This window comes from Corvus hawaiiensis, chromosome 2, assembly GCF_020740725.1.
Source record: "Corvus hawaiiensis isolate bCorHaw1 chromosome 2, bCorHaw1.pri.cur, whole genome shotgun sequence".
Lineage (NCBI taxonomy): Eukaryota > Metazoa > Chordata > Aves > Passeriformes > Corvidae > Corvus > Corvus hawaiiensis.
Window position 1 is genome coordinate 24,307,842 of NC_063214.1, and position 19,368 is coordinate 24,327,209.

Below are 19,368 nucleotides of genomic sequence, written 5' to 3' on the forward strand. Positions count from 1 at the left end.
GGTTCCACCTCTCCTTCAGTCTTTATATGTGTTTCAAAAATACAAAAGAAAAGAAAAAAACCCAAACAACTAAATGGGTCTCTGACATAATTCAGGGAGTTTGGAAACTGAAATTGTGGAATGCCTCCCTATTACAGCATCTTTTGGTTTACCAAGACCAAGAAGTGGCAGTGGTCCTTCTACCCTTTCAGTAGGGTGTTTACCTTTGCCTTTTGAAATTGCCAAATCCAGTGGTGCTACAAATTATTTCTCTGCCATTAAGTGTAAGAAGGAAAAAGTGTGTATAAACTTACGTAAAGTAACAGACTGAGCTTATGTTTTCAAACTGTTTTGAGCTTCTCCTCAAATCATTTCCATTTGTGCTCAAAGTTTCTATGACATAATACCACAATGTTCTAAAATAAATAAACCTTCACAGATGAACTTTATGTGTTTCGGATTATATGCAGAGATTTTAACCTTTGAGCTTCTGAAATGAGAGTTGACCTTTTTCCTGACATAATTTTGTCTGGAATGATCTCTGTGCCCTTAGATACATTTTTGTTCAGAAAACTTGATTGGAGAATTTTATTCATAATTTCTGCTTTTATTTTGTGATGTTTATCTATACTAAGCACTGTGTTAAAAAATGTTTCTCTGAGTTGGAGACAACTACCTGGGATAAAAAACCACATTCTGATATGAAGGTGCTTTAATATCCAGTGATTTGCATTGCAGGGCAGAAAGGAATCAGATAACATTGTTCAGAAAGTATGGCAGCTGCTGCTGCATTGTAATTAAGCTAAAGGTTACTTAGGTATAATGTGAGAATATTAGATTTCTGCCTGGCTGAAGTTTCTAATGCCAGCTCATTATAGTAACTACGCAGACCAAGCAGGTATCCCCATGACTGTTCCCAAATTAATGGGGCATATGCAGAGGTGGACAGCTGTGTCATTACTGGTGGATGGGCCCTTGCAGCCACTGGTAAGGTGGCCTCCATGAGGTAAGTGGGGACTAGGGAGGCTTCTGCTTGTATGGGCTGGGAATGTGGATAGCAGAAAGGGAAGAAGAAAAAGAAGATGGTTTGAATTAGACAAAATCATGTCTGTTGATGTGTAAAACCCCCAGTCTGCAGTATAAGTGAGGATCATCAGATTTGGGTCCCAGCTGGACCTTGGACTTTGTTCTGCTCTCACTTGCACTCATGTTCCATTCTGGATTTAAAGCTCATTTGCCTCCTTCCCCAGAAGTGGGTGAGAGATTTTCTGTTGAATTTGGTGGGAACTATGATTAAATATCAATTACTCATTCTTACCTCTCCCATAGGCTTTTCATAAATATCTTCCTGCCATTGCTCAGCCTTTGTTTGAATAGCATCTCGCTGGAGTGCCTCTAACACCTTCTTGGGAGTAACAAAGCCGTATTGTGCTTCAAGCAAAGCTAAGTCAATTTTTTCAGCCTTAAGTACTCCTATAACTTCATCTTGAGCCTGCAGAAACACAAAGTAAGGTTTTATCTTGTTAAAATGTATATATGTATTTACAGGTTAGCTCTCTGCTTTTGATTTTAAGAAAACTGAAGAACTTCTAAAATAAGTCTGTGTATGTAAAGTGCTCCAAAACAGTCAGTAATATGAAGACAGTTGAAAAGCATGAGGGAAGTATTGGTCTTTGTATTTTATTCGTTCAACATAACTCCAAGATCTTCAGTCCCTTCATCAAAGATTAAGTATATCTTTAATTATTAGATTGTTTTGCTGTTTCTGGACCAATGTGTAGCATTCACAAGACAAATTTTCAGGGCAAAGTTTGGCTTGTGGTTTTAAAAATTGACTTGTTAGTACAGGATGGTAAGATGCTTCTTGAAGCCTGAAAGTGTTGTACATTCTGTATGTTTTAGGTGCAGATGGCTTCTGTAGTTTAAACCCACTACAGATGTGTCCATCTGGGGCTTTTTTCTCCCACCCTGCATCCTCTGGTGGTGGAGGTTGCCCCTGGCCTCCATTGCAGTGATATAACTACAAGAAGTGTCTCAAACATCCGTTGTCTGCAATTATCTCAGTTAAAAACAAGTATGTGCTAATCCTAGAAGGATAGAATAGGAAGGAAGGAAATTAGAGAGAAGGATGTATCAGGGGAGGACAACACTTTCAGTCTGACACCTTTTGGCTGGAAGACTTCTGTATCCCTATTTATGAGTGTTTAAGTAAATTTTAAAATATGAAATAGTCTATTCCTAATCCTTAGCACTGCAGAAAAAAAATAGAAGAGTGATCTTTGTGCATCTTGAATGTTGTGGAATTTGGAAAGGAATGACATCTAAATTAGAAAATTTAGTTATGGTTGGATTAACAGCTGATCTTCAGCAATTTGACTTGGCATTACAGAAGGTGGAAAATAAGGGATAAAAGATGACTTCTCATCTTCTTCATTCATGGTGCTGCTTCCTTTTGAATTTCTGACATTATTTAAAAAGTTCATGTCAGGCTCATTGTTTTCCAGTTTCTCATTTCACTCTATTCCAGTTTTAAATCTTAATAATTGAAGTGTGTGTGTATATATATACTTACATATTTATATGATGCATGTGTAATGAAGAGTGTGCGTATAATATAAATAAATATATAAAAATGTGTGACATCTGAATTTTAACCTAAATTAAGAAAGGCCAAGTGGGCAAGAGAGAAGTGTTTTGCAAACATGGAAATTTTTCTGTTTGCATAATGAAACAATCTGTAGAAGTTTTCCTTGGATCTACCCTCACAGATTGGTGCAGCTATTAAATATTCATATCACATGTGTGTTCTGTTAAGCATGTCTGTATTATTATATAAACATACACACATATGTTAAGAATAGAACTACCCAAATACTGTCTAGGTAGTAAACTCTGACACCATGTTCTACACCCATTTAGGACACTTTGGCCAGTTTGCTTTTTCCTCTGCCTGTGAGCAGTTTTAAAGTCACTGCTTCCGTGCAATAAGCCTGCCACAAAAATATTTTCCCTGCTCACTGGAAATCTGGTTCCCACTTCTTGAAATTACATTTGACCAGGTTAGGCATCATTTACCAGTTTACAGATAGTTCCTTTTCTAGGTAGAAAAATGCTCACTCTTCAAAATCCAGTAACTTGTGGGCTAAGTGGCATGTAACACTTTTGCTTCATATGATGGGAAATGAAATGGCTATTTTGATTTTTCTAGCAAAGGGTGTTAGAATACTGTTGAATGAGTTACTTCTTGTGAACTGGCACATACTGTTTCATAGGGAGTAAAGCTCATGACTTCAAAGGAGAGTAGGGATAAGAAATAATTAAGTAAAAGATCTTAAAGGTCTGTAATATGTTCTCCATATCAGCTTTACAGTGACAAATACTTTGTATTGAAGATACTTAAAACTGGGCAGCACAACTAGAAAGTTTTGTGAGTTCTCTGCTTTGAGAGTTACTTCTGGTATAAAGATCATGTTTCCTGTCTGATAGCTGTAATAACTATAGTAGCTATAATTTTGGAGTGTTTTTGTACTTTGCATTTCATGTTAGTCCAGTATCAGACTAGGTAAGGTGTTTTCTTAACATAAATGCAGCATGTGTTTATGGTGGATGGGGGAATGAGGGCTGGAGGTTGGAGTGTCTTTTAATTTGGAATATAAAGTAGGACAATACATTACCTGTAATTCACCCTCGAGGACACTGAGAAGAAATAGCAAGTCATCACGAGAGAGATCCTCCCTTTTCTTGACAGAACTTTTTTGTTTTTTCTCTGCCTTTGGGCTTCTCAGGATGGTACTGGCTTGGGCTACATCATCCTTCTCTTTCTGCCTTGTTTGTACATTTCCTCTCCCACTGTAACCAACCTCTTCTTTGTGGTGGTCTTTCGCCCTTGGCTGGCTCAGCTTTGGTCTGGTTGGGCTTTCGGTGCTGTTACTTCTGGAATGCATGGTTTATATCTCTGAAGCTGAACGAAATTAAGGAAAAAAGTAATTGTTTTAGCTAACAGAGACTATAAAACTACTACTATAATTGATGGTGGGTATTATTCCCTCCAGAATGGTAATTTTCCCTTCTGCACAGGGCTGTTTGTCATTTGACAAAAGCTGACAACCTTTTGTAAACCAGCAAGACTGGGCTGTGATCCTTACTGGATGTCTGTAGTGAAGTGAGTCTTTACTGGTCTTATGCCATTGTAACAATTCCCTCCTTGATACTTCAAAGGCAACATCTTTAGCAGCAGCACTGGGTGCATCACTGCAAACCACGTTTCCCATTTGTGAGACAAGGCCTACCTCACCTTTCAGGTAGATACTTATTATGGTGAGGCAAATTTAGATTCAGAAGCTTCTCACTAGGAAGATCTTTCTGTTCCACTTCAATAGCATCCCAGCCCTTATGGCGTTCTGGGTTTTCTGTCTTTCCAAGGGAAAGCACAAAAGCAGTCCTCCACTACGAGAAGCTACGCAGTCGCGTTATCCACATTTGGCAAAATGTAGGGACTAGCAAGCACATCCAGACTGTAATGCTCCCTCCTGTAACCGTAAATGCTCCCTCCCCAATACCACCACCACCAAAACCAAACTACCTTGCAGATCATGACTTGTCCACTCTGAAAACCATGCAGTATAAAACCTTGCTACTTCTTTAGGGCTTGAATCCAGCACTCTAGAGGTGTTAGTACCTGGTAAAAGGGAGACTTATCCTAACTAGGCCCCTTTGAAGTGCCACTGTTAAGGAAACATACTCTAAAGCCTTTGCAGATAAATGACTAACACTGTGTAAATATTGATTAACCTCAGGAACTTGTGTTTTGGTTATCACCACTCAGATTAAGGAATGAATGGATTATAGTCCACCTCTGCTGGAAAATTGTGGTCATGGATACCATCTAGCAAACAACAGCCTGATCATGTGATTCAAAGGTGAAATTCAACATGTTCCAAACACAGTAAGGCACAATTTTTCTTACTAAACTGCCAAGCTAATTGCTGAAAAGTACAGAAAATTGTTATGGTCTATGATAGGCACTAGATGATTTCTCAGCTGCTTTTTGGCCTCACAATTCTGCGGCTGATAAAATTCTTCGAGAGCCTCCTCCCCCACTCCCTTTCACCAGATTCTGACTAAATCTTCAACTCTGTGACTGCTCTCCTTAACTGTGGTAACTTTCCACTGAATGCTAAGAACTCTTCCTTTTGTTGTTTTTCTGCAAGAGCAGAGGAGGCAGAAGTAGCTTTTAGTTTGTAATGGATGACAACTGAGAGTGGGGTGAATTTATCAAAAACATTACAGAAAAAGAAAGTGACATTTTCTATAATGTTGAAGTCTCTTCTAGTCTGATTTGAAACACTGGTTAATAAGAAAAACTTGTTTCTCCAGGTCTCAAAAAACTAAGGTGTGTCAGATTTGCATGGCAGTGTGCACTGGAAACTGTTTTGTGAAGCATCAACAGTGTCAGGTCAGGATGGGAGCTTATTATAGTGCATGGAGGAAACCAAGAGTTGTTCACAGCAGGCTGGCAGCAATGTTAGCTGGTGATGATTAGTTTAAGTTGGTGTTCATCCTGGTCTTTCAGTCAAATGCAGATTCCCTTTATTTGCTGTGGTCTGTTTATTAGGATATGCACCTTTTTCCCCTTGCTCACAGAATATTATTATTTGGGAAGAAGGCTGTTAGTTTCCTTTGAGTATAAGATGCTGGATGCGTGCTTGACTTTTGTGTGCAGTTAAAGGCTCATGCTTGTAAATTCAAATTCAGGAGTTGTGAGCTAAATCAGCTCACAACTGAATGTACTCTGAGCTTGTCTGTGGGCTTTGACACCACAAGCACAGGACACTGTGAAATGCATAAATAGTCCATAAATAATCGTGTATGCAAGTTGCAGCCGTGGTATAAACTGGACATCAAGGTACTGTCAAATTTGTTGACAACAAATGTCAATATGATATTTCTTGTGGAAGGAAAGAGAAACCAGTAGGTAAGTAAGAGCTTTATACCTTTTCAAGCTTTTGGGATTGGGTGCACCTGGAAATCCTGAACTTGGAAATACAGTCCAAGAAGGACATCCTCCCCTGCATTTACTCTTGCACTGGATGTATGTTGTTGGCTTCAAGGCTATGTGCCACCCAGTTTTCACAGCTGCAGAAGGTTAACTGTGACTTCCTTTTAGATTTGTCATGCCTACTTCCTAATCAGGTAGATCAGTCCTTATTGCAGTGGCAAAAGGCACTTGGTCCTTGTGAAAGCCAGCTGACTTGCCAGACAGGCTGTGCTCCTATGGAGAATGGCATCTCTTCAGTCTTTTCAGTCAGGATGGAGTTTTCTCCTTTTCTTGTTGAGAGTTCTTACGTACACTTTACCTGTATTCTGTTCTGACATTCCTGAATGCCAGTGCCTACGATCAAATCTGCTAATGTAAATCAAATGCTAATATTTATCAAATTAAGCAATTAATGTGAATTATTAGAGGTTGAAGTGAAATACTAAATGTATACTTTAAGCACTTTCTTAATGGTACTTGAATGTAGCTGACAAGAGGCACAAGCACTCTGGTATTAGTAGCCTGCTTTATTAACATACTCTTTCTCAGTTGATCTACTTAAACTTTCTTACTACCTGTACGCTGATAGGCATTATTCTTTGTAGTGTTGTCTGTCTACAGAAGGATGTCTGTGCTAATGTGGTTGTCAGAGGAGGTAGGTATGAGTAACAGAAGGCCAGTTGAAAACTTCAGATGCGCAGCGTAACTGCTGGTGTAGCAAGCAAAGTGAGACCTCAGAAATAAACAATACCAAACATCCCATCCACCTACCCTGAAACTCCTCACCTTCAAATTGCCAGACTCCCTGGATGTGCCACCATCTAAGGACTCACCTTCAAAGCACAGCCACCTGACATTTTGGACAGAACATCAGCTACTCGTGCCCTTGCACCATGGCACAAAACAGAAAAAATACCCATTCTATTCCAGAGGGTCCTGGTTTTCTGCAATGTTATTAGACCCTGGAATGACCGTAATGAGACATTCAAGACATGTAGCATCATTCAAAATTTTCCACCTGTGTGTTTTGGTACATTGGGCTATTTTCTGTTTTGAGCAACTCTTTCCATGTTCTTGAAGGTTAATGAAGAGCAATGTTTTATTTCGTTGGGTTTTTTTCCCACAAGGTAAAAATGTTAACAGACTCATAAAATCTTTGAGTATCAGGTGTTCATGGCACCCAAAACAGTGAGCACAGGTTCTCAAGATTAGACTAATGAGCGTAAAATTTGCCCTTTTGCATATCTATCTCAACCAACACTTATATTCTATAATGATGGCATCTGTGTACAAGAAAGCTGTCAACCAAAAAAGAGGTAAGGAAGAAGTGTTTCTTCTTGTCACAGAGTTTGTAATTCACAGAGGCTCTGTGATTTCTCCTGGAGAACTGACTCTTGCATCTTGTGGCAAACTTCTATATAGAAGTTAATTTAAGCCCTTTTTCTCTGTAGCACCAGGAAGGATGACAATATAAGATGCCTTAGAAAACAGTAAACAACAAGTGCTAAAAAGAAATTGATGCTGTGTCTGTGCCTTGCTCTTGTGATCTTTCACCTGTTTTGGCTCAATTACTAAACAGCAGGGATTGTAGCTATGTAAACAGAAGAAACAAGGATACTTGCCAGCATTCTCATATGATGCATTATGAACCATTGCTTGCATCAAAATTAAAACAAGATTGAAAGGGAGCATCCAGATCCTGAAGTCATGTCTCTTGAAATCACAGACCACTATGCTGTGGGTACTTAATGGAGATATGTTTTCCATAACTATGCTAATAGAATAGCACAAGACCTGAGTTCTGTGCTATGGTACTTTCTATCACATTAAGAGGTGCCTGTTTTACAGAAGGTTTTGCACTGGTATCTTGTTTGAAGTCACAGTGTGATGGTTCCCAAGCTCATCAGAGTCTGTGTGATTTGGTAGGCTCAGTCCAGATTCTAAGAGGAGTGAGATTGGATTACACTGAAACATTCTGCTAAATCAAATAATTGCAAGTTACAAACTCAGCAAAGTTTGCATCTATTCTTAGTGTTCATGTTCTTGTTCTTTTTATAGTTTATTTTCTGCTTTCTTTTTAAAGATCTTGCTCATCTCTGAACTGAATGCTGTTCTTCTGCATATAAAGGAGGTATTTTCCTCTTCTTGGTGATGAACAAGTAATCTGAAGGGTCAAAATATACTTTCCTTAAGAGCCAGGTGAATAAATGACCAAATGTTTCTATGATGTGAACTTGGTCTCCACCCTCTCAGTCATATTCTGAAGGAGATGAAACTGCATTTGTCTCTTTGGCAGCAGTGAATAAGCAGGTGGTTCCGAAATCCCTGCACTTTTGTGGGAAAGACTGAGGTATCTTTCAGGGATGGCTTCATGTTAGAGTTTTAAGAGATATTTTGCCATTTGTTTTCCCCTTTAGTGTTTTCCTTTTTAGTTGGTGATTGACTTACAAGCTAACAAAATCCTCCACAGGACCACGTATTTACTTAAACCCAGGGGTAAGGACCCTGAATTGTTAAGAACTTGCCACTTCTTCTGAAAATCCGTGACTAAGCAAGGAATTATGTCTCTCTGGTTTTTAGCATCCCTTAAAGGGCAGTGCTTTTGATTTGCTGAAATTGATAGGACTCCTACCAACAGACTGACTTTTAAAAGGAGTCGAGATCTGATTGCTTGGCATGCCAATGTAATAGGAGAGTGCAAAGCACATGATGTCTTTTGGAAAGAGGTCTGCAATCCTCTGTCCATTATTAATAATATGGATTGGGGCAAGAATAAAAAGGGTCCCACCATAGTTGCTACAGGTCTACAGGCTATTTTTCTTTGTTCTTCCCTGTGCAGCAAAAGCTACTTTGAAGCATCATGTTCAGCATCATGTTCACATACATGGCTAGGGAGAAATTAAGCTCCTGTCCCTGTTCTCCTAGTGTGGCTGTGTGCTGGGTAGTGTCCAGACATAGGAAGGTGCTTTTGGCTAGGCCACATCACATCCTCCAGCAGGTTTGTCTTGTTCTCCTTTTGTAGTCCTGGTGTGGTCTTTAGGCCAGCAAATGCACCTACTGAACTGGGGTAGAACATGAAAAAGTCTTTTTAATAATTAGAATCCCAGGATATGACCATTTCACAGCATCACTGAGCCTCTCCTGGAACTGGTGCCCTCTGACAGAATGTGCTTACAACTTTTCTTCTTCCCCTAAGTGGAAATACATTGCTTTGTGGTAGATTTGCCCCACTTCCAAAGAAAACAGCCCTTCCTTTTGGGTAGACTGCTTTAGTGTTTTCCTGAAAACCGCTTGCAATGGCTTGCATCCAGAGGGATGTTCTGTTCAGAGGTATGGTCTGTGCCATGACCAGCTATCTCATTTGGGCTGTGCTCTCATTCTCAGTAGACTTCGTGCTGTTTTGGTGCATAGGCTCGTCATTTAGGGAAAAGAGACTCCTTTAACAGGTTCCTCACTCAGGGAATCTGGGATAAGTAAGTGTTTCCATCCTGGCAGGGAAACAGCAGGATTAAGACATTTTTCTGGGAAGACTGATGCAAGAGTGCTTACCTGTGTACCCTGATGCATCTGTTGGCATGCAGAATTGCAGGAAGTCAAGTAGCAGAAAGAAAATAATTTGGCAGTCTGTTTCCCCTCTCACAGGATCTTGTCAAATTTTTGTCTTTGAAGCCCTTGGGGATCCTGCAAGAACAGCAATTACTCAAATGGGAAGAAAGTCTGGATTCAGCCAAGGATGTGAACACTCCCAGACAGGAAAAGTGCATGGGTGAGAACCGGACGTCATTTTTGTGCTGGTTGTGGTTTATGTTCATCTGACCACAAGCCAGATTCCTCATCCCTTGGCTACAGGGAGCCTCTTCTGAGACAGTAAGATGTCTTTTGAACTGTGTTAGAGTTGTGATGGTACTCTGCTCACAGTAAAGGTACTGTGAAATCTCCACCATCTGTTGCCTCCTCCTCCCCCTTCCAATCCTGTGGTGTTTTTCAGGATACACACTGAGTGTGGCAGCTCAGATCTTCCTGGGTCCATTTTGCATATGTCCAGGCTTACAGTCATCTTTAGAAGGCTGAGTCTGTGTGAGAGGTTTTGACCGGGTCCTTTTGAAGAATATATCTGTGTCACTTGTCTGTCATTTCGTTATTGGTGTGTGAATTTGTGATCTAGTCTTCATTCTTGTCATGTCTCAAACTACAGATACATAAATACAGGTAAACACACACACAGAGCCCATAGGATTTTGTGCCAGAGAAAAGTAGAGAAAAGAACCTATGCCATGTGACTAGTTGCTGGTTTTGTGGCTCTGACTGCAAGTTAAGCCCGTTCTGTAGATTAACTGATCTCCTACTAAGTCTTAGGTGGTGTTTGCCCACATATTTGGCAGTTTAAAGCACACACATTCACAGTACACAGCATGAAAGCATAAGATGAACAAATGTGAAATTTTTACATTAGGAATATATGGTTAGGAATGTATACTCCTTCTTGGAGATGTCAAATTTTATTGTAAGTAGGATTCTTCAGATGGTTGAGTAATAGACCTCTTGGTGATGATCCATGAGAAAATCAAGAGTTTGGGCTCCTTGATGCATCACACAACATTTCTTTGGCAAAACTGGGCATCTCTTTTGAAATCTGAAATGAAGGCCTGGATTCCACAAAGCTCCCAGCTCAGAAATCAGTACTTTGAGACATGGACTGATTTTTTCCTTCTCTCTGGTAATAATTTGAAACAACTTCTGCTAAACCCTTCTTTTCTCTCCTCCACAGGAATTCAGCTCTCCTAGTTTGTGGTCCAGCATTTTGCCAAGTTGATGGTAGTCTTGGAAGATGACAGTATATTTATCACATTACAAGTGTACAGTTCTTGTAGTAAATAGGTTAGACACAGGGGACTAGCTTGAGGTGATTTGTCTTGTCAGTGAGGAGCTACCCCTGCCACAAGGCCACAGTGTGAAGCCCAGGGTTTTGTTGTAGTGGGAGAAGGACTCTGAAGCTGCAGGTGCGCTGTAGCTTCAATGTGCTGCTGCAGGATGACACCACCAGTATAATCTTTGGAGGAATCAAATACATTTGATTTGTCCTCAACCTTCTGAACCCATGAAAACATGGGTTCAAAAGGTTGAGGAGGAATCAAAAGTAAAATACCTAGAATGTCTTCAGCTTTCTACTGCTGAGAATAGAGGGTTGAGGGGAATTTTATGCAATTAGCTGAATTGCCTCTGAGATTAATAGGGTTTGGGGTTTTTTTCAGTATGCTTCCATGGATTTAGGTTTGTTTTATCTTTCTTTTAAAGTAAAATGTTTCATACTTATTTTGTAATTAGATTATTTATAAGGATTAGGGCAAGAGAGGTTTTTGGTTCATGTGAAGAAATGTCTCTGTAACATCAGGTAGATCTAAGAGTTTGAAAAAGTAAACTCTGCTATGTCATATTATCTGCTCCTCTTACTGAACAAAAAAAAAAGGTGAATCTTTGCACTATCTGTGTGACAGATTTTTATTGGTAAACTGAAATAAAACTCAGCTGCTCCAATTTCAATTATATAAATTTACTTTCCAAGTATAGAATTTTCTCTTTTTACGAGCATAAGAAATAGTTAACATTATTTAATACAGCGGTTTTAGTTTAATATTTATTAATATTTAATTTACCATTGAATCTAATATTTATTACTGTTATAAACATGGTTTCATATTTATTATTCTGCTGCTGTAATTTTGGCTCTAATGTATAATTACTCTGGAATTACACCATTATCTGAAGCAAAACCATGAAAGAGTGCTACACGAAACAAAAATGTTTCTATCTTAGAAACTGTGTGTCTAAAGTCATCCTTTTCCCTGAGTATCTCGAAACTACCTGGACTGTAGACATTTATGTAGCTGGATAATTCAGTGTTTCAGTTGATAATTTCAGTTTTTCCTCGCTGTGGCTATCTCTCAACTCTCTGTAGGCATCAGTCTCCCTGAAATTTGTAGAGATGTCAGTACCTTTTCCCCTCCATCTGCCCTGTTTGGAACTGGCCTTGGTTCAGGCTGGGACCCCTGGTTAGATATTGGACAAAATGTGCAGCCTCCTTGCTGCAGAGAAACAAGCTCAGGCTATCCTTAGGAAGAACACACTGGGAACTTTGGTTCGCCCTTCCCAGATTCATCTGTCATGGAGATATTCATGAAAGTGAAGGGTAGGCTATTCAGACTGGTAAAACAAATGGGTTTTTGCATGTGTGACATGTTACTGTAAATCCCACAGGAAATAGTTCAAGTGAGGTATTTTAGGACTCGAGAAGGGGCTCTCCATCTGTTTAGCTTCAGTCTTGTGTAAGGGAAAAAACCCAACCCAAAATTTTCTAAGTTTTGGGTTTCAGGATAGGCCAGAATTTTCTGTGTGGTAAGTCACACACCTTCTGTCTACTGAATGGTGAAGGTTTGTTGTTTTCTTTTGAGGTGGTTTGTTTGAGGGTGTTTTTTTGCAACATTATTGAGGGTTTTTACTGGCTTTTATGTTTTACAGGTTGTCAGTCTGATCTAGTTCATACATTCATATCTCATTTCTCACTCTTTCACATGAGATCCATGTACCTCCCAGGTCAATACCTATGCTTCTGGCTTTTGCTTTCTCTCTGTCCACTAGAAACTTAGTAAATTAATTAATAGGTTCATGGTGTGAACCTATGTAAAGGTGTTGTCTCAGCAATGGCATTAGTTTTGTGTAAGTACATGTTTTGGCAGAGTTTAAAAAGCAGGAAAAGTTTTTTACTGCACAAGACTCTCTTAAATGTTTCATGTGTTTGCATAGGCACAGATGGGCCCTTTCTTCCCTGGGTTCAACATGATTTTGGTAAATGGGAACCTACAAAAGCAACTATTTCTGTCTTCCTAAAAATACAGGTGAGGTTATTGCCCATACTTCTTTTGCTGCCCTCAGCAGACTTGATGCAGCCAAAATACCATCATTGTGTGATAATTCTATAAATATTTCAAGATAAGTTTTGTGATAGCACGTTTAAAAAAAAATTTTAAATCCTGTTTTTATAGTATTCCCTCGCACTTCCCAAAACTTTCTATCACTGTCAAAATGGGAATATTTAATGTTCAGTTTTAATCATCTAAGCAGGATTTAATGACTATAAATTGAATATTTTTCTTCCTATGTTTTTTAGCAGCATGACAAATCTTCTCATTTTAGAAGTATTTCTCAAAATAATAAGATGCAAAACCTGAATATAACTAAGAGAAGCCTGTAAGAATAAAAGGCAAAAGAAGTTTACTCAGCCCAGTGCCGTTTTTACATCTCTGACTTCAGTGATTAACTTTCCCTACACATACACAGTTGCACATACCAACACCATTTCAGTGGTGTTTACTGTAATAAGGTCCTGCCTTTCTGATGGAAGGTACATTTTCTCTGGCAAGGTGCTTGTGACAGTCATTTTCTGTGCCCTTCAACATGCTGGTAATGTGGTACAAGGTCACTTTGAAAAGCAGCCTATAATCACAATTCTACAAAAATAATCTAACTGAAGAAATACAACCTTACGATGTTGCTAGCTCTAACAGCTGTGAGCAAAAGAAAAGGAAGAAACCAGTGGTATTTCTTGTATTTCAGTGTGCATGTGTGTGTCTTCATACACACATATGACATTTGAAATAATGTATTTGTGTACCAAGAGTGTATCTATGTAATGCTCTTGTGCTTGGTGCTCACAGCAAATACAAAATAAGTATCCTTTATAAGATACTTTCATCAAAAGCGCAGTAGAAGTCCACAAAGTTTTGAAGTATCTTGCTTTTGTTTTTAATGAAAATGTATGGTTAGTAAGCAAGGATTATCTGGGATATGTTATCTAGTGTAAGTTAATTTGTTACCCCACACTAATTGGTCTGGGTATCTGAGACCCAAACTTCTTAACCCTTGCAGCCATCTCCATTTCCAATTAACTCATGGGGTTTTTTGTCTGCTTGCTGTTTGTGTGGAGTGCCCTACATCCGTGAGTTGTGAAATAGGCAGCAAGAGGCCACAGTGAGAACTACAGAATAAATATGTACACCTTCAAAGTGCATATATGTATTAATTTTCTTCAAGGGTATTTTTGAGAAGCATAGATTTGTTGAGACGTTTGTGTGGGAGTGTTCACCTCAGTGTTGCTTTTCTCCACACATGAAAATAAACCACAGACTTTTAAATATCCTGAGAAAAAATTCTTCAAAGACAGATCAAAGGTCTTTACTAATGTCTGAGGAAGCTGCCTCTCTTGTGAACTCATGTCTATGGAGAGCTGGTTAAGACAATCAAGATTATTATTCCATTGATTTGATCATTTACAGCCTGCTCTGAGAGGAGATGCCTTGTTTGGAGAAGGAGGAGGTGGGGAATCCACAGATGCTCCTAATTTTACCAAGAAAGTAATGAATAAAATAACTTTTTAAAACCAAATCTGTTGACTTTTTCCCCCACTATGCTCTGTGGGTTGCTCTGCTTCAAATGATTGTCTTAAACAGTGCATGTACAAGAGTTTTGTGTAAGAATGAGTCAATTGACATTTTTTTCTTTTTATCAATTTTATCTGCTTTTGTGGCTGTTGAGTGGTGTGAAATGTCCAGGTATGACTTTCACATCACAGAAATTTTACATCTTTGTTTGTTTCTTTGTTTTTGTTTCATTTTTGTTTGTTTGTTTTGGGGGCTTGTTTTTTGCTTCTTGGTTTTGCTTTGATTTGTCCAAAACTCTCTATCTCATTTTACATAAAAGCAACACAGAACACATATGAGCTAAGCTTTGAAAGTTTGTGAACTTCTCCCTATGCTGGAATTCCCCACCTTTAGACAGCATTCAGGAAAATAAATTGATTTTTATTCTTTAAGGCCTGGGTTTTCTTTCTTATCTATTTCTTATGTCTGTTTGCTTCATGAACTTCATCTTTTATCATTCAGACCAGTTCTCTATAGGCTCTCTGATAGCAGAGAGCTCTTGACTCTTAGAAGCTGTTGAAAATATTGTTTCTCTTTTGAAGCATTTTACTGGTTTTGTCACGCTGCCACAAAGCATCTGCGGGTGCTAGGTAGGACTTCAGGCTTGTATGTAAACCTAGGGTTTCCAAGTTGGTGGGTTAGGGGTTTTTTTGTTTGTTGTTGTTTTGAGCCAAACTTTTTAATTACCATCTCCATCAATGACTGTGTTCTACTGCTGTCTAGAAATTGGACAATAATCTTATGTTGGTTTATGTGGTCATAAATGAAATAATTCAGGTTTGGTTTTTTGTAGATGTTGGGCTTTTCTTTTAGCTGTGGACTGGAATTTTCTTGTCTATCCTAAGTTTTGATCTTCATTACATTCTGTGATTTGGTACTTTGGAGCAATACTGAGGTTTTCTTTGTAGTCTGTAATACAAAACCAGTGTGATACTGTTTTATTTTCTCCTTGCTCACTTTTCTCATTCATGATAATACCTCAGTAGGTAACAGCAGGCTAACATCTTTTTGTCTGACTGGGATAATCCTTAGTTGTACAAAAAATTGGCTCTGGCATTTTCCTCTTCCAGCTGCAGCTACAAAATTACAACACATGCATGGCCATGGAAGATTCCTCAACTCATTCCCCATGTTCACATCCTCCATATTTAATATTCAAGAGGAAAATCTGGATAAATATCTAAAATATTTTTCTCAGGAGTTTAATGAAAAGAATATCTCTCTCAGATCTCAAATCTGCTCACTTCTCTTTGCAAATTAGACCTTATTGTCTATGGAACAGAGGGTTTAGGTTTGGGGTTTTGGTGAGGAGAAGGGATGAATGGCAGGAGTTCCCTCCTCACCTCTGAGCCAGGTGTGCTGACTGGCACTGCCCTGTATCCTGCTTATCCAACTCCATAGGACTCTTGTGATGCCTGTGAACAAGTTGCAGGATTTTGGTAAGAGTGCCCTGGGATCACAAGGTGCTCCTAAGAAATTTTGAAGACATTAATTTCTAGGCTTTGGTGCAAGTGGAAATCAGTGTTGTGTATTTCTGCTTTTTGTTGTTTTGGAGTCTTTTTCTTTTGTTTTCTTTGTCTCTTTTTATTCTTTTGTCTTGTTCTCATTAACCTCTAGTTTTACCTGTTGATGTTATGTCAGGAGGATATTTTAAATTATCTACTACATGTTCACCTCCGTACAAATGAACACACAGGAAATATGAGCTGCCCTGTAGATTCTCAAGTCAGCTTTGTAGTTCATTTTTAGTTTTTGAGGATTTTTTTTCATTAAAATTGACTACTGCCTTAAGTAAGTGAAAGCAAAATTACAACTTTCAGAAGTGGCTTATATTTTTTTTATATTGTTCATATTAATTAGTGACTGTGGCTATATGTGTCTGCCAGGAAAATGTGAAAAGCACAGAATTTTAAAAGTAACTGTACACAGTGAAATCAGTTTTTGTATGTTTTCACATTACATGTTTTACTAGCCACGACATTCCTTATTATTTATTATAACTCCTTACAGTATTCCCATAGGAATATGCCCTGCTCTGATGACGCAGCTTTGGAAAATGCAATAAAAAAAGCACTGGAAACCTCAGCTTTCTAACAGGAAGTTTCTTGTAAGCAGCGAAGTTAAAATGCCTCCTCCCAGTCAAAAGGAAGTCGGATGGAGGTCAGTGAGCCAGGTAAATGTCCCTCCTCTCTGTCACTAGCTGTGCTTTTTTCTTGTTTTTCCCCCACATTGGAAGTTTGGTCTTGAGGCCATCAGCTGTGTTTTGGCATAGGGCAGGTAGAGAAAACCCATATATTCCTTTCATTGCTGCATAATGACCCCACAGTGAGGTTCAGATGTAAAGGCAAAAGTGTTGATTTGCGGCTGCAGCTGTGACTTCATCCTGGTTTTGATGATAGTGTAGCCGAGTCCCTGGGGGAAGGGCAAGGCGTGCTTGAGAGGTGGCATAGAGCACATACTGTTCTTTGTTCCTCTGGTTTTCCACTTGTTCAAGTAAAATGTCTCTGGCCAGCTGCTAGCCCAGTGGCTAGTGAGAGTTGAGGAAACAGCTTTTGCAGATCTAAATGAGAGCATCTATGAATATTTTGCAAGAGTCTGATGTTCAGAGAGGTCCTAAGGGAACACCAAGGTCTGGATGCCTTCTTCCTCATCCCCACCCCTCTAAAGGCCTCTCTGAAAAGCCCACTTGAAACACCTGTTTATTCTTTTGGAAGAATGGTACTTAAAATGAAAGCAGAATCTTTGTATTGCCCATCTTAACTGCTTGGCAGCAGTTGTCCTACATTTTGGTGTGGCTTTGTTACATGTGTGCTGGTGCTGGAGACTTGCAGAAAGCTTGTCCACCTGCCTCTGATGGCCTGTGACAAACAGGGTGGAACTAGGCAGAAGCAAGGTGGAATCCAAAGGACACAGTAGGGACCCTTTTGCTGCCTGTGTTCAGCCCTGCAAATAACGAGATCATCAGGAAGGAACTGCTCCCTGAGCAGCAGTTATCATAAATGGGGTGATCTGCCAGGAGAGCCCCACTGAAATTGCTTTTTTGGTCTTGGTGGAAATTATATTATATTCCTACTGGTGTTTTCCTGGCAGCCTACAGTTTTTTAGATGTGTTGAGGAGGGCATGAACAGGTGACTGCAAATGTTTGCATTTAACATGCAAGTCCTTCCTAGCGAAGCAATGAGTCATATCCTGCAAGCACAGACAGCTTCCTTAGCTTGCTGCTTAGCAGGGCTTCACCAAAATTATTTTATCAGAAGCTAATATTTAGCTCCTGAGAGCATCATGCCTCTTCTGCATATAAATAGTGCTAATTTGTTATACAGTAAACCCCTGAGTTAATGTCACTTCTGACAGTACCTGTGCACCTCATCATCTGAAGGTCCAGACATGTCTCCTGTAGCTATAGTATATATGCATATATGGAAAAGGTACTGCCTGGTCAAACTTCTGACTTGTAAGTTTGTTTGTGAACATTTGCTTAGCATGAAAAAAAACCAAGATGAATTCCAAAGTGGACACTCCTTCCCCCTTTTACTTACTGGGTGGTTGTAAAGGAGTCATTTTAATGCACAGCAGGTATGTGCATGTAGTCATCATATGTTCCCATGCATTAACAGTATTGACTAGTTCTTTCTCTAAAAGGATAATTTTTCTTAGTTCTCTGTTCAAATCAGTTCTGTTTGAGCGAATAAGTATTTTAAAAGTGTTAACAGTAGAGTGGATTTACCCTAAGATGATACACAGCCTTGACTAGCTAGATGTTCCTGTATGTGCAAGCAGTACTATTTGAGGAACAATCACTGATCATATTCATTCTCTGACACCAAAATTTAAGTTAAATGTCCAGAGGTAAAATAAAGGTAAGGCTTTTAAAGGAAAGGCCAGAGAATCTGTCGTGTATCATTTAAAACAAAATACCCAGTGCACATGGTGGGATTCTGCAAGCTTTCTTTGTGCTGATAGGCCCATAAAGGTCTGTGGGGCTACATGTAAAGATTGGATTACAGGGTTAGGGACGGTATTTTGAGACTCCTACTGCTCGTCTAACTCTGAGTACATGTATTTGCCTTTAAGTATAGTCTGGACAGTCTCAAAACGTAGCTTGTTAAAGGTCTCTTGTTAACACAAGTATATTTATTAATTAAGGAACAAATGTAGAGACATTAAGATGTTTAATTTAAGGTTTAGTCATTTTTTTGCCACACAGCCTTAAAAAAGAAGAATATGAGAGAAAAAAAAAACAACACACACACACACAAAAGCCCCCCACATGAACCAAAAATAACCCCACCAAAGAACCACCATCATCACAAAAAAAACCCCCATAACAACCACCAAACCATAGAATTTACTGGGGTAAGAGAGGGGAACGTATATCCATAACTGAGAAGTAAAACTGACTGTGGTGATCGGTTTACCAATTGCTTTTCCTATCCCATATTGTTCCACCCTCTCCCCCATTTTCCCCTGCCCCTAGCCCTGGCCATTCCCTGGGCTCTCCCTATTGGTTCCTGTACCCCAGCCCCGCCCAGGTACCGCCCCTGTGATCTGACAAAACCCCTCTGTGCCTGGATCAGGAGGTCTCTGCCTCTGGGGGTGTCAGGGACAAGGTGTCACTATTAAAAGTCCTCTGAAAGCCTCATGGAGGGACCCTTCTCGCCTCCCTCGCCGTCACTGGGTTGTAGAGCTGATAGCCAGCCAGAGCAAGAGTACAGAGCCATCCAAAAAGGACTACGGGAGGACAGAATGGCTGCCCTGCCCTAAGAAGCCCCGCTGAGCTCCCAGGGAAAGCTGCAGCTTGCTAAACTAAACCTAGCACTACAACAACTGACTGTCCAGAGGAAAAAATATGGAAGAAATGCATATGTATGATAAAT

The 19,368-nt window shown here is 39.4% G+C and overlaps 2 protein-coding genes across 4 annotated transcripts in view; one reads left to right on the forward strand and one right to left on the reverse strand.

Moving 5' to 3' along the window:
- The window catches only part of CMSS1 (cms1 ribosomal small subunit homolog), a 227,427-nt gene that overhangs the window by 77,596 nt on the left and 130,463 nt on the right, over nt 1-19,368 (forward strand). Inside the window, exon 1 of one of the 2 annotated variants that reach the window (XM_048293882.1) lies at nt 16,539-16,663. The exons of the other annotated variant lie outside the window; for it this stretch is intronic. Within the exon in view, the coding sequence (XP_048149839.1) occupies nt 16,645-16,663 (19 nt within the window). The 5' untranslated portion in view covers nt 16,539-16,644. Of the gene's footprint in view, nt 1-16,538; nt 16,664-19,368 lie in introns of those variants that run through there. 2 annotated transcript variants of the gene reach the window in all.
- Nucleotides 1-19,368, reverse strand: part of FILIP1L (filamin A interacting protein 1 like) — a 188,429-nt gene that overhangs the window by 74,413 nt on the left and 94,648 nt on the right. For both annotated transcript variants that reach the window (XM_048293869.1, XM_048293870.1), the window contains exons 4-5: nt 3,654-3,940; nt 1,298-1,471 (exon numbers count right to left, since the gene is read on the reverse strand). In XM_048293869.1, coding sequence (XP_048149826.1) covers nt 1,298-1,471; nt 3,654-3,923 — 444 coding nt within the window. In that variant the 5' untranslated portion in view covers nt 3,924-3,940. The remainder of the gene's footprint in view (nt 1-1,297; nt 1,472-3,653; nt 3,941-19,368) is intronic.